At 36.5% G+C, this 14,185-nt stretch overlaps 1 protein-coding gene and 2 non-coding genes across 3 annotated transcripts; all 3 read right to left on the bottom strand.

Moving 5' to 3' along the window:
* Positions 1-1,788: 1,788 nt before the first annotated feature.
* LOC127865946 (40S ribosomal protein S15Aa) lies at positions 1,789-13,965 on the bottom strand. Its single transcript, XM_052406109.1, has 4 exons — positions 13,794-13,965; positions 13,117-13,196; positions 4,141-4,226; positions 1,789-1,922 (listed from the first exon to the last, which is right to left on the bottom strand). The coding sequence occupies exons 1-4, from the start codon at positions 13,924-13,926 to the stop codon at positions 1,829-1,831; spliced, it is 393 nt and encodes a 130-aa protein (XP_052262069.1). The 5' UTR covers positions 13,927-13,965; the 3' UTR covers positions 1,789-1,828.
* LOC127870532 (small nucleolar RNA SNORA73 family) lies at positions 5,572-5,801 on the bottom strand. The gene has a single exon (XR_008044878.1). It is a non-coding gene; the product is annotated as a small nucleolar RNA SNORA73 family (small nucleolar RNA).
* Positions 7,164-7,393, bottom strand: LOC127870530 (small nucleolar RNA SNORA73 family). Its single transcript, XR_008044877.1, has one exon. It is a non-coding gene; the product is annotated as a small nucleolar RNA SNORA73 family (small nucleolar RNA).
* Positions 13,966-14,185: the final 220 nt, after the last annotated feature.

The raw sequence follows: 14,185 nt of genomic DNA, 5'->3' as shown, positions 1-14,185 counted from the left end.
CTTCTGACCAAGTGTGGTGAAGATCGGATGAAAACTACTTGAATTAGAGAGCAGACACCATGCTGACTGTAAAACGTACTCAGTGACCTAGTTTTAGACCCGGCATGACCCATATTCGAACTTGACCAAGACATCATCTAGATACAACTTCTGACCAAGTTTGCTGAAGATCAGATGAAAACTACTTGAGTTAGAGATCGGACACCATGCTCGATGTTTAAAACGCACCATGTGATCCGGTGACCTAGTTTTGACCTGCCATGACCCATGTTCGAACTTGGCCTAGACATCAATTTGATACAACCTCTTCTTCTGACCAAGTTTGGTGAAGCTCTGATGAAAACTACTTGAATTATAGATTTGACATGGACCGACCGACAGACAAGCTCACTCCTATATACCCCCCTAAAGTTCGTTTAGTGGGGGTATAATAAAATTGGCACAAATTAATCATGAAGTTTTCTCACAAGCAAAAACTGCAGGTCAACTCACATGTGACGACATTAAATGGACAAAAATAGTAAAAATTGTGCTCTTTCATCTGTTCAGGGCTATATAGAAATAATTTTAAAATTACTTTGCTAAAAAATGTAAACCATATTACAGCGAGTTGTGTGAAGAAACACTATTGCAAAATTAAAGGTAAACGTCACACTTAGAGGTTTAAGACACAAATGGGTAAAATAACAGTTTAGCCATTGTCTCGTGTGTATCTTTGTCACATGGTTTGATTTGATAACAATTGATTTAATTTATTAATTATTACCATCAAATAGTTTTACAGCCAAAGACCCACTTATTTCTTTCTTCTCAAGATCACCATGTTTTTTTAGTGGCACATCAACAGCCTTTTTAACAAATGGCTGATATTTTTACACCTATATTAAGGCCTACAGGCCTAATATTAAGGGATGAATTCACAAGTTGGATAAGTTATGGTACAGATTGAGATGGAATTCCCAGGAACACACCAATATGAAGATGAACATGTTAAAATAAAACTTTCTGTCGTACAGTGCTGTATTGCAGACATTATGCAGATTCTCCTGACATGTTCTTACATATTGGCCGTGCTGGAGTGTTTAATGCATGTGAGTAGTGTCGACCCAGATTAGCTTGTGTAGTCGGCACGGGCTCATCAGGGACGACACTTTCCGCCTAAATTGGATTTTTGCTAAGAGACTTCATTTAAACGAAAAATGTCATAGAAGCCGAAAGTGTTGTCCCTGATTAGTATGTGCGTACTGCACAGGCTAATCTGGGATGACACTACGCACATATATTAAAACCCCTTTCTACAGCGCACTGCTCATATATATCGATTGTTTTTTTTATTTACACTATTTGGTATTTAATCTATTCAGTAAACCAATTTTAAATAAATTTCAGCAGGTTGGTGTCAGGTTAATTTTTGATACATTTTACAAAGAAAGGGGCACAAATCCAGCGTGAAACTTAATTAATTATATTTACCTATCTAACAAGTACCAACTGAGCTATAATGGTCGGTCACAGTCAGTCCACAATTGACTTAATCATCTGTTAGCGAACATTAACCTCAAATTGTGTAAAGGTTCCTAATCGTTGCTTTAATTAACTTTTTCATTTATGTATAGGATATTGTATATTTATTTCACAACTGTATGTATTTTTAAATAAGTACACAGATTTTGAGAGTCTGCCTCTGTGAAACTCCTTGTAGAAATTGAAAATTGTTTGGTATAAAGTGACAACTTTCTTATTAGTTTTTAATCAAAGACTTATGGGCTAAATTGTAAACAAATCTCCTTTCTTTCTGGCAACTTTATTCCACAGTTTATGTACACTACTAGAAAAAGAAGCCAAGGATTTTTCCTCCAAGATGTTTTCGTCTTGCTTCTTCGTTATCCATGATACCGCTTGATGTGGTCAGAACGAGGAACCTACAAACAAAATAAGTATTTGTAAACAAGCAACAGCAATTTATCAACAAAATAAACTGGAGCATCAACATTATCAAGTCATTATATTTGCAACATAAAACAGCATTATATCATTGAAAAACAAGAGCACCGCCTTGCGGGTGCAGACCGCTCATCTATTTTCTTTTTAAAGGTGAAGGGACTCTCAATAATTTCAATCACAAAGGAGGGAGGGGTGGAGTGAAGAGGGGTGTATAGTGTTGCGATGGTTGGACGATATTTCAAAAATAAAATAATAAAAATAAATATTTGTGTTTTTTAACCATTTCAAAAAAAAAATATTTTTTTTTTTTGGGGGGGGGGGGGGTATAGTGTGAGGGTGTGGTGGTCATTTGAGATGGTTTGGGTGGAGTCTATTGTGGTATGTCAGGTAAGAGTAGTTTTGTCAAAGTATCAATCAAATCTAATCATAAATAAAGAAGTTATAATTTGACCTTGAGAGTCAAGGTCATTCAAAGGTCAAGGTAAAATTCAAATTGTCAGGTACAGTAGCCTCATGATAGCATGAAAGTATTTGAAGTTTGAAAGCAATAGCCTTGATACTTTAGAAGTAAAGTGGATCGAAACACAAAATTTAACCATATATTCAAAGTTACTAAGTCAAAAAAGGGCCATAATTCCGTAAAAATGACAACCAGAGTTATGCAACTTGTCCTTTTACTGTACCCTTATGATATTTTGCGAGTGTTCCAAGTATGAAAGCAATATCTATGATACTTTAGGGGTAAAGTGGACCAAAACACAAAACCTAATTTTCAATTTTCTAAGTATAAAGGGCCCATAATTCTGTCCAAATGCCAGTCAGAGTTACATAACTTTGCCTGCACAGTCCCCTTATGATAGTTAATAAGTGTTGCAAGTATGAAAACAATAGCTTTGATACTGTAGGAATAAAGTGGACCTAAACAAAAAACTTAACCAAATTTTCAATTTTTTAAGTATAAAAAGGGCACATAATTCTGTCAAAATGCCAGTCAGAGTTACATAACTTTGCCTGCACAGTCCCCTTATGATAGTTAGTAAGTGTTGCAAGTATGAAAGCAATAGCTTTGATACTTAAGGAATAATATGGACCTAAACACAAAACTTAACCAATATTTTCAATTTTCTAAGTATAAAAAGGGCACATAATTCTGTCAAAATGCACGCCAGAGTTATCATACTTTGCCTGCCCAGTCCCCTTATGATAGTAAGTAAGTGTATCAAGTTTGAATGCAATAGCATTGATACTTTCTGAGAAAAGTGGACCTAAACGCAAAACTTAACCGGACGCCAACGCTGACGCCAAGGTGATGACAATTGCTCATAATTTTTTTTCAAAAAATAGATGAGCTAATAAATTGCCACAAAAAACAAGATGTGTTTATGAAACCCTATGTCCCAGTATATGACGTTTGACCTTGAAGGATGACCTTGACCCTTCAGCACTCAAAATGTGCAGCTCCATGAGATACACATGCATGTCAAATATAAAATTGCTAACTTCAATATAGCAGAAGTGACATTACATGAGCAATTTTGACCCATATATTTGACCTTGAAGGATTACCTTGACCTTTCACCACTCAAAATGTGCAGCTCCATGAGATACACGTGCATGCCAAATATCAAGTTGCTATCTTCAATATTGCAAAAGTACTCATAAAATGAGCGATTTCGGCCACATATATTTGACCTCTGACCTTGAAGGATGACCTTGACCTTTCACCACTCAAAATGTGCAGCTCCATGAGATACACATGCATGCCAAATATCAAGTTGCTATCTTGAATATTGAAATATTGCAAAGGTGTACATTAAATGAGCGATTTTGACCCATATATTTGACCTTTGACCTTGAAAGATGACATTGACCTTTCACCACTCAAAATGTGCAGCTCCATGAGATACATATGCATGCCAAATATCAAGTTGCTATCTTCAATATTGCAAAAGTTATTGCAAATGTTAAAGTTGGAGCAAACGAACCAACAGACCAACAGACAGGGCAAAAACAATATGTCCCCCACTACTATAGTGGGGGACATAAAAAGATTTTCAAATGTTTTTACTTACATATTCAATATATTACAAACAGTTAAACGTCTGCGTAAGGGTTAAGTGTATATTTAAAGGCTAGTTTCAAACTAAGCCTCAATGTGCATATGTTCACAATAAAGAACAAGCCATGCAAACATACCCAAACTGTCTTGAGGGCAAAAGGTTGTTAGTCCATTTCTCCATGTCACTAATGGGCACATCAAACCTTGGGCTGATGACACCACACTGAAACCAATAGAAAACCATTACAACATGGGTCAGCAAAATTACTTCTTAACATAAGTCAGAATAACCATCACTGGCCACAGGGTCTGGTACTCTTGCAACAATTACTAGCTAACATATCCAAATTTACAGGCCAGTAAAGTACAAGTTCGCACCAGACTTTCTTACAAGTCATAAGGCCAAAAAGAAAAATAGTTGTGTTTCCAGTCACCCGACCGACCCTTTCTTTTTGGGGCCGACACAAAAACTTATTATCCAATATTTGCCTTTTTTGTTACTTTTTCCCTGTCGAGTTCCGAGTTCGGCGATTTTTTTCCATCTCCGTCCGGTCGAATTCGGCGATTACCAGAATTATTGTATTGTGACCTGCAAAATAACATCCCGTCGCCGCGAACGCTTTATATTATACGGGAGGCGGAAAACTACAACGGGCGAGGCATGGTCAGGGGTGATAACCCCAAAAAAGGGTTAGGGTAAGGGTTAGGGGTCGGGTTAGGGTTAGGGTTGGGTTTAGGATAACCCAAACCCTAACCCGACCCCTAACACTAACCCAAACCCTAACCCAAACCCTCTTACCCCCCCCCCCCTTGCGCAATACCATACCATGCCTCGCCCGTTGTCGTTTTCCGCCTCCCATATTATACACATTGTGCAATCGGGGGACCAGCCTGTTTTTCCCGCAAAATCGATATCCGGCGTTCCGTTTGATTGTAAACATGGCGTCGTCCATTTTGTCCGTCAATTTGAACAAATGTTTTCATCATGCCGGAACAAAGTCTTTGAATTCTTATTCAAACTCCATGACTTTAAAGAATGTATGGCACAGATACCACCCAGCACAGTCGAAGCGATCGAAACTGGAAGTTCGTGGGTTTGCTGCTGAAGAAAAGGTGATTTTTTTTTTGTCTGTTGGACAGTCGAGCTTACAATGAGCCTTCCTTCGGGATTGGCCTGCTCCTGTCAACTAATTTGTAGCAACACGTAATTTAGAGATAAACAAAAACAATCATTTTATTTCTGACGAACAGCGAGGATCAATTTAAATGTAGTCAATGACCTTTATGAAAAATAAAAAGAATTTTAAATAATAATAAGTTTTTCCTACCTACCGACCCTACTATTTTTCAGGAGGTGACCTGAAACACAACTATTTTTCTTCTTGGCCTAAGAGCCAGTATCCTATTTTTTCCCCAATATCCCCTGTATGTAGTTTCAAAGGCTGTTATTCGAGGGCTTTTGGAGTTTCGCAAAGACTGCATAGCTTGGACTGGTATTATTGGCATAAAACAAATTTTCATTTTTACTATGAAACCCTAGAAATGGTGTGGAATTTATAAGAGTACAGTGTTGTTCCCTGTATGGCTAGTCTCCCCAGTCTCAGCTACAGAGCAGCTCTAGGAAGGTTCTGGAATATACAGGGCCCAGCCTTGCTGACCAGCAAGTCAGCAGCTAGTTACTCTCCAATGTAGTGGAATGGGAATATACCTCCAGTCATGATGGACATTCAGCTCCCTTATGCCACATAGACAGTAAGCGAGTCTGGGCGAACCAAACATTGCTCACTGTCAACATTGGTTTCTATAAACTTAATTTATGTGGTATTAGATCAGTTTAAAAACCTTTACCACACAAGTTTCAGATTTGGAACGACTACATGATGCTTATAACAACTAGAATAAACATTACACTTCTAATAGTGACAATTCAATGGCACAACTACAATAGTGCTGAACACACCACTATTTAATGGATCTATACTACAAGACTGTACTATATAAAGTAAAAGCTACATCTTTAAACACTTTTTGGGCAAGCAACATTCAAATTTCATATGTCTGTACTCCACAGGGGTGTGATTGAGATGAAGTCAGAGTGGAGGAATTTTTTTTAAACTGATTTTGGACTACGCAAATCGTGTGCAACACAATGACAGATATTTAAGAGTTAAAACCCTTCTCAAACTTCATAACAACGTCAATATTTATTTATGTTGACCGTTTCAACTTCACATATATTAGGCAAAGTAAACCGTATTGTGATAAAAAACAATATGTGCTCCAATCTCTAAGAATGATGACAGCAATCTTTTGTTTGAGCTCAATGTCTCAAACTTTGAAAAATGTCAACTTTGTTAGTGTTCAACTAACAACACCTTACCAAGGGATCTGTAATTCAAGATTTTTTCACATGGAATACACCTTTCCTTACCAAGACAGTCTATCTTCCGTACCCATTCAGAAAGTGTTTATACTGCTTTCTGATTTATATCCACTATTGTTTCTAATCATTCCTGTTTTAAATTTGTTGTTCACTTTTTTGTCAATCCCTGAGATTTTGTGAAATTCTTTTGTTCTTTTAATAATCATTCTGATTCACAAGGGCGAAATTTGCAAAGAATCAACACCAAACACATTTTGAAAGATGGATTGTAATTGGAAGATTTGTTAACAACAGCTTATGACATCACTTGTTTAAACAATCGTGTAGCAGAATCTAACACTGTAATATCCGGAGAGGTTTTGTGGACCCTGGATATTTCAGGCCGATTATGAAATAAGCCAGAGGGATCGGTGGAACTACCGTAACCCCTTTCCTAATATATTTTTTAATGAATTTAAAGGACTCAGTAATGACCCCTTTGGACAACACGATATGCAGAAATATGCCAATAAATCACACCACTGACTCCAGGATATATACCCCTGATAAACACAAAAGTGGTGCTCATCATACGAAACGTTTCTTCTTGTCTAGTAAAATTTTTCAGATATATGAAGCCATTGGATACTTTAGCAAGCTATGAGACAAAACAGACACTTGAATTGTATGATTGAGAACAGTTGTGTTCGCTATAAAGGCAGTACAAAAATAAAAGTTCTATGATTTATTACAGTTTTCAGAACAGCCACACGAGGCGAGTTTTATGATTGCGTACAGTTTTGTTCCCTGTATGGCTAGTCTCCCCAGTCTCAGCTACAGAGCAGCTCTAGGAAGGTTCTGGAATATACAGGGCCCAGCCTTGCTGACCAGCAAGTCAGCAGCTAGTTACTCTCCAATGTAGTGGAATGGGAATATACCTCCAGTCATGATGGACATTCAGCTCCCTTATGCCACATAGACAGTAAGCGAGTCTGGGCGAACCAAACATTGCTCACTGTCAACATTGGTTTCTATAAACTTACTTTACGTAGTATCAGATCTGTTTGAAATCCTTTACCACACAAGTTTCATACTTACATTTGGAAGTACTATGTGAGGTTTATTAGAAATATAATGAACATGACATTTGCAATACTGCCAATTAACTTACACAACTACAATCATGCTAAAGACAATATTTTAAAGATCTACAGTCGAAACTGACCTTACGGCCACCTGCAGACAACGGTCAGTCTCAAATCCCCCCCCCCCCCCCCGATGAAAAACACTATATTACACTTGAAAATAACGGCCACCTGTCCATAACGGCCAACGGCCACTATATTCAACTACGAAATTCTTGTTTGACATGAAATCAACGGTCACGCGCCATTCGTCTCGAAAATTAAAAACACAGCACATCATTTGTCCGTCTATTTTGCGGTTAAAGCGTCTGATAGCGGTAATTGTCTTTGATATTATAAAAGCGGTCCGCTTCGAGTAAACAAATAACACACCTGTTTACCCTACCAATTGCTTCTCAGTAGTATGGAGGGCATCTCTCAGTAGTTTGGGGCTGTTGTCAGTAGTTTTAAACTTTTCAATCATTTTGAGCATTAAAACACCATGACTGGGTCACATATCAGTTTAACGGTACATAAAGCATTAGATGAATTTACTTGCTAATAATAAAATCTGTTAGGTGATTTTTTTTTGCTTTGATGTTTTACAGCCTGTGCCATTTGGATTTGGAAAATTAGTGCGATAAACCATGAAATTGGAAAAAAATAGCGCGATAAACCATGAAATTTGTAGACATTAAGCATTATATATATGATTATAAGTAACAAAATTAAAATTGTTTTTAAGTGCATGTTTGACAGCATTTTATATTATAAAGTGCTGCTACAATGTCTTCTTAAAATGAAGACAATATTTAGTTAATATCCATCCACATGCATATTCAACTTGCAATAATCTATAGATTCTTAAATACACCATTTGATCATAAGCTCTTTAAGAGTAGCTATTAATTTAATTCAGTATTTTTTTAAATTAAATATCATAAGGGGAAAACATAAACAAATATTGACAAACATCCTTTAGTGTTCTTGTTGTGTTAATGATGTATTAAATGGAGTTAGAATAATATATTTTATTTGTTTACCTTACAATATCTTGCACTTGACAACCTCAGTTCAATGCTATTTCATTAAACTGTACAGCGTAACAAACATAATAAAGCAGAAAATGCATATCTACATCTACATGATACAGCTATACAATCGTATGAACGATTATCAGAAGCAGGCGCGTATGAATCTGATTTTACACAGATCCACTAACATATAAATCGAATCATGTTTGTCTCTTTCCATTTTCGAACGATACCCATCTTATTATAATAAATGCTCTAACTTTGTGAGTAGACTAAACTCCAATTTTCCAACACTCGTTTCCGTGACGCACATTCACTGTGCAGATTTCTGATAAATATTTGTTTGCGTTTTTTTTTTAATCTGAAACTTAGTACCTTGCGTTAATTGACACACGCATTACATTATTCCATAATGACCATATGATATTATCCGTTGTTAATTTGAATGGTATTTATTATTTTTGCCGTTAATCGCAATTTCTCGTCTGCTTGCCACCATCTTGGACGTGTGATAAGACAGGCGTGCTCAATCCCCATACATCGACTATGGTCGGTATTGTCCGCAATAGAAAGAGAGATGTGTATACTGGATAGCAACGTAAAATCGTATATATTCGGCTAAATTTGCGAACAAATACGCAAGTCAGTTCGGTGACGACTCGACAAGCTCGATCAGCACTCGTTCCCCGGGAGACTTGAATTTCAACGTTTTTTACTACACAAGCGCCAACATGATTATGATTGATAAATTACCCGTTAAGACCGAAAATAAGCGAAATTACGATTAAAATCTGAAATTTGACCATTTTGATCGATGGATCCATAGTTTTTCAGTACAAATCCGTAGTGCGTAGTTTAGCCAGATAATCCGTAGTAACTACGGCGAATCCGTAGAAGTAAACAGGTCTGAAATAATAAGGTGTTGAGAAGTTAAGGGTTCTTTTCCTGGGATAATTGTGGGGGTATCTTCAAAAGAAAATATGTGAGAGTTTGTGACACGATTAAAGTAATTATTGCTCATCAAATGACCGCTAATTAGTACATTGTACTTACAACATTGAGTATCGATTTAAAAATAACATTTTCGGATCATTCTTTATAAGAGCTATCTAGCGTACACAACATTTTTTAAAGCAATCGGAATAATGAATCACGGAATAACAATGAGTGGTAAACATAAGTTCCTCACATTAGAGGAGCGAGTTAAGTGTTTGAAACTATTTGAATCTGGAAAAAGTTTGCGTGTTATAGCAAGTGAGCTCTGTGTTGGACGTACGCAAGTGCAGAGAGTGCTTAAGCGTATGTACACCATAAGTTAATTCTGTTATTATGCTTAGTTAACGGCAATGAGCCATTGTTTTACACTGTATGCAAACGACTGGGTGGGGTAAAGACGTAGCAATTCTACCAACTGACAAACCATCTAACAATTTGTGATCTGAATTCAACTGTCACCTGTGGACAACGGTCACTTTGGTCATTTCCTTTGACTGACCGCTGTTCTCAGGTTCGACTGTATATCACAAGACTGTACAATGTATATCTTAAAACACTTGTTTGAGCAAACTACATTCAGTTCCAGCCCTGTATACTACTCGATACTAACAAGAACTTATATATGAACATGACACTTGCTATCAGGGGTTTTTTTTAGAAAAAGGGGAAGGCGCTGGACGCTGGGTAAAAGGGGAAAATCGAGCGCGAAAGAGACATATTTGGGGAAAAAATAAAAACTGTTCATTTCAATGTCTATAACTCGCCTACAGTCTTCAGGGGTTTTTTTTAGAAAAAGAGGCATGTCTCTGATTTTTTTTTGTTCTTAAACACATGAACAAGTATGATATTAAAGTCAAAGTCTGGGGCCGGGGAACGAGGTCAATATTGTGATTTCAATTTTATGATGAATGGGTTGACGATCAAGATCTGCTACAGTATTGGAAGGGAAAAGTGCGGCAGCTGCCGATTGTCTACTTTCACTTTCACAATAATCCGACAGTATTAATCGATGTTGATTACATGTACCTCCGAATCCTGCTGGGTTTCAACGGTTTTTGATGATTCATTCTTAAAAAATGCGTCAACGCAATTAATATTTCCGGAGTCCGAACGTTTTATTTTGTTCGTGTATGAACGCCAATTGTGAGACTTTTTTCTGTTTTAACGTTTATATCTTGGCTTTCACATAACCCGGATGAAAATTCGACTTGTTTCCGGTAATTTATTGACGAAACACCCTACTCGCGCAAGACCGGAATCCAGTAAAATAGTCACATGATTAATACGATTAGTTGCCCGGTTTCCATGACGTAATTTAAGAGCTATATATAGAATCACTGGGATTCCCAGATTTGAGTGTTCGTCGGGAGAGAGAGAGAGCGAGATCGTTGTAAATGGTACAAATTGGATAAGTGTCGACTTCCCAAAATAAAACAAGGGACAAAATTGTCACAAAACCAGGTTTTCATTGTGAAAAAAAATCTGATAAAGGGAGACAACTCAAACTGAACTTTTGAAATGAACAAACAACCTTGACCTTGACCTTGGAGATATTGACGTAATTTTTTCGCGCGACACAAATGTTAACAAATGTGCCAAATGATTTTAAAATCTCACAATGAACGACAAAGTTATGGCCCGGACAAGCTTGTTCCGCCCGCTCGCCAGCCAGCCAGCCCGCCCGCATTCGCCTATCTAATAACCAGTTTTTTCCTTCGGAAAACCTGGTTAAAAACACTTTTCTTTGAGGGTAAAATATTATATTTTGGTGAAAAATTATATTTTTGGAGGGGAAATGGTAGTTTCAGGGGAAAAATTCTGGTAGGGGAAGACGCCGAATATCGGCGTCACTTTCTTAGTAAAAAAAACCCCTGGCTATAGTGACAATTTTATGACTTACCTACAAGACATTAAATGGTGGACCTCATGGTTCAAACAGAATTCTCAAACCTAAATTCAAGCACTTTTTAAGGACTTTTCAAGGCCAAATTTTCATTTTCAAGGCCGAGAACCGTACGTTAGTTTCCTTAAAAAAGCGCATTTTCAAGCAAGTAAATATCATTTATTTGCTCAAACAAATTAAACTTATTCCACAATAACTCATACATGTTATTTCTAGTTATTACATACCGGTTATCCATCCTTAACTCAATGAGTCTCACATACAGTTTGTCAACCAGTTCCGGATATTCAGCAGTTCCGATTAATTTGTATTTAATTTTCCATAATGCCCCAATAAAAACAAAATGATAAGTGTCTAAGGTATACATTAGGTAAAGGAATAAATTAACAAAGTTTTAGCAAGAAATCTTTTGTAAATAGCTTACAGGGTGGAAAAATGCAGCAAAAAGTTAACCGGAACTGATTGAATGAGTTATGTTTTGAAATGTGCATATGGATATAGAAGGCTTTACTATTTTCAAATAAACTTTTTGCTGATTGAAAACAAATGCTATGACAATGATTTGAAATACTAATTCTGTAAGCTGAATGGTTTTTTCATAATTTTCCTAAGGTTGAACTTTAATTGGCTATTTATGACAAAAAACTGCATATGCCGTCTGACCTAACCTGTTATCATACAAAATAGATTATTACCCTTTATTTTAACATCTTCTCACATTGACACTAAATCCCGATAAAATTATTGTGGTAAAAAGAATAAATGTTTTTGCCGGGCGATTCTAAACTGGTGTACTGACTGTATGTATTTACTTTTTAAAGTTATTACAAACAAACACATTGCTTCTCAATTTCATGTTTTCTTTGTGGGTTTCCCCTTTCTCATGGCTTTTCAAAGCGCTTTACACCATCCCCCGACATCAACGGTCCTCATACAGACAGCCGAAAATGTGCTTTTTGAATGTCATTTGTTTTCTGTACCCAGGAATATTCAGTTAACCACCCTGGTTTGAAATGACACTTTCCCATCGCTGCGTTTTCACTCGCGAAAATTGATCACAATGGAGAATCTCTTACGTAGTACACATAATCTGTGACGTGCACACATAACGTTTCGTACTCAATAGTGTACGAACTTATATTTCGTACTCAACTTTTTGCGCGAAGGAATTTATGATAAATTTTCGTAATATTTCCCTTAAGAACGATTTAAGTTTATAATTAAAGCGATGATACATGTAATTTTGAGCAGAAATAAACATGTTCAAGGCTTTTTTACATGAAATAAGCACTTTTCAAGCACTTTTTCAAGGCCAACCTTTATTCAAGGGCTTTTCAAGCCTAGGACTCGTTTTCAAGCACTTTTCAAGCCCTGTGCGAACCCTGGACCTACAACTGTCCTCAGGGCCAAAACACCAACTTTGGGGAAAGGGCCACAGCCTTTTTTTTTTTGGGGGGGGGGGGGGGGAGAAGACAGAATTTTATGGCTTTGGGGAATGAAAAATACCGAGGTAGATTGGAGATTTAGAGAAAAATGCATGATTTTCAAGAAATTTCTGTAGGGGAAAGTTAGTTTTGGTTAAGGGGAAGAAAAAGAGGCCCCTTGCGAAGAAGTTTTTTTTGGCCCTGGTCCTATCATTTGACAATATATGCTAGAAGTCTACACTACAATTTATACAAAATAATAAAACATACTTTGTTTATTCTTCCTGTCAGATTAACAACAATTTTCCCATTTCTGTGGTCGTCGACAATTTCAAACTCCCCTATATATCCTGCAAAACATAAATATACAATAAACATACATTAAAAGTATGAACGCAAATCTATAAAAAAAAAAACAGAAAAGGAAAATTAATTCTCAACATTTAAAAGTTTTGGAAAATCATATATATTCCTGGGTTACAGATCAAGCTTGAAACATATACGAGGTAACAGTAGTCTTTTGTTAATTTAAACAATACTTTTTACTGCAGGGCTTAAGTTGAACTAATAGTATGCAAACATTGACATATGGCAAAGCCAAACAGAATTTAAAGCACGTTTGTTAACATCACATGACATATGGTGAATATTGGCATTGAATGTCAAGTGCCCTAGATTTTTTCCTGATAATTTTGGGAATGGGCCTGGGTCACTTGCTTTAGAAAAAGTTACAAATTTGATAAAAATTTAGAAATTGCCTTTGTTTGTTCATTTGTTAACAAAAACATTTAATTTAGCAGTTATACACAAATATTTGCTTAGGTTTGACTAATTCAGAAACTTTCAATTGTAAATTTCAGACAGTCAATTGAGAAAGTTCTTTGTAAGAACAGGGCAAAATTTCCACCCAAAATCAGAAGAAATAAAATGCATGCAAAATAATTTACCATGCTTCATCATCACAGTCAAAAATTTGATGATCACTTTGGAGCAGGGCCTTATGAGAACTTGTCTCTTGCCCCTCTTCTCTGCCGTGGAAATGGCATTCAAGGCATCTGCCAGCACGTTCATGCGAACCATCTTGGCCGCTGCAATGAAAGAAAACGTTGATACAAGAAACTATTATAATTAAATATTATTTAAATCGAGTTATGGAGGTTTCGGTAAATGACAAATTTGGTAAATTGGATTTATATAGTAAATGCTGTGGAGGTTTCGGTAAATTGGTAAAATAGGAATTATCGCACCATAAGTCGATAAGCTTGTACATTAATAGAGTTGTTCGGCACTAATTATATTATCTGATTAAAATGTAAGGAGTTGATGTTATCAATTTAGA

This window comes from Dreissena polymorpha, chromosome 2 (assembly GCF_020536995.1).
Source record: "Dreissena polymorpha isolate Duluth1 chromosome 2, UMN_Dpol_1.0, whole genome shotgun sequence".
Lineage (NCBI taxonomy): Eukaryota > Metazoa > Mollusca > Bivalvia > Myida > Dreissenidae > Dreissena > Dreissena polymorpha.
The sequence above is the reverse complement of the archived record's forward strand: the minus strand, read 5'-3'. Positions and strand labels throughout refer to the sequence as shown.

Bases quoted from the DNA above. Each gene is read 5' to 3' on its own strand.
- LOC127865946 (XM_052406109.1), bottom strand. From the start codon at position 13,926: ATGGTTCGCATGAACGTGCTGGCAGATGCCTTGAATGCCATTTCCACG. The intron at 4,227-13,116 runs GTATGTTTTATT...TATTGGTTTCAG, and splicing joins TGACAGGAAGAATAAACAAA to TGTGGTGTCATCAGCCCAAG. The intron at 1,923-4,140 runs GTATGTTTGCAT...TTTTGTTTGTAG, and splicing joins TTGCCCTCAAGACAGTTTGG to GTTCCTCGTTCTGACCACAT.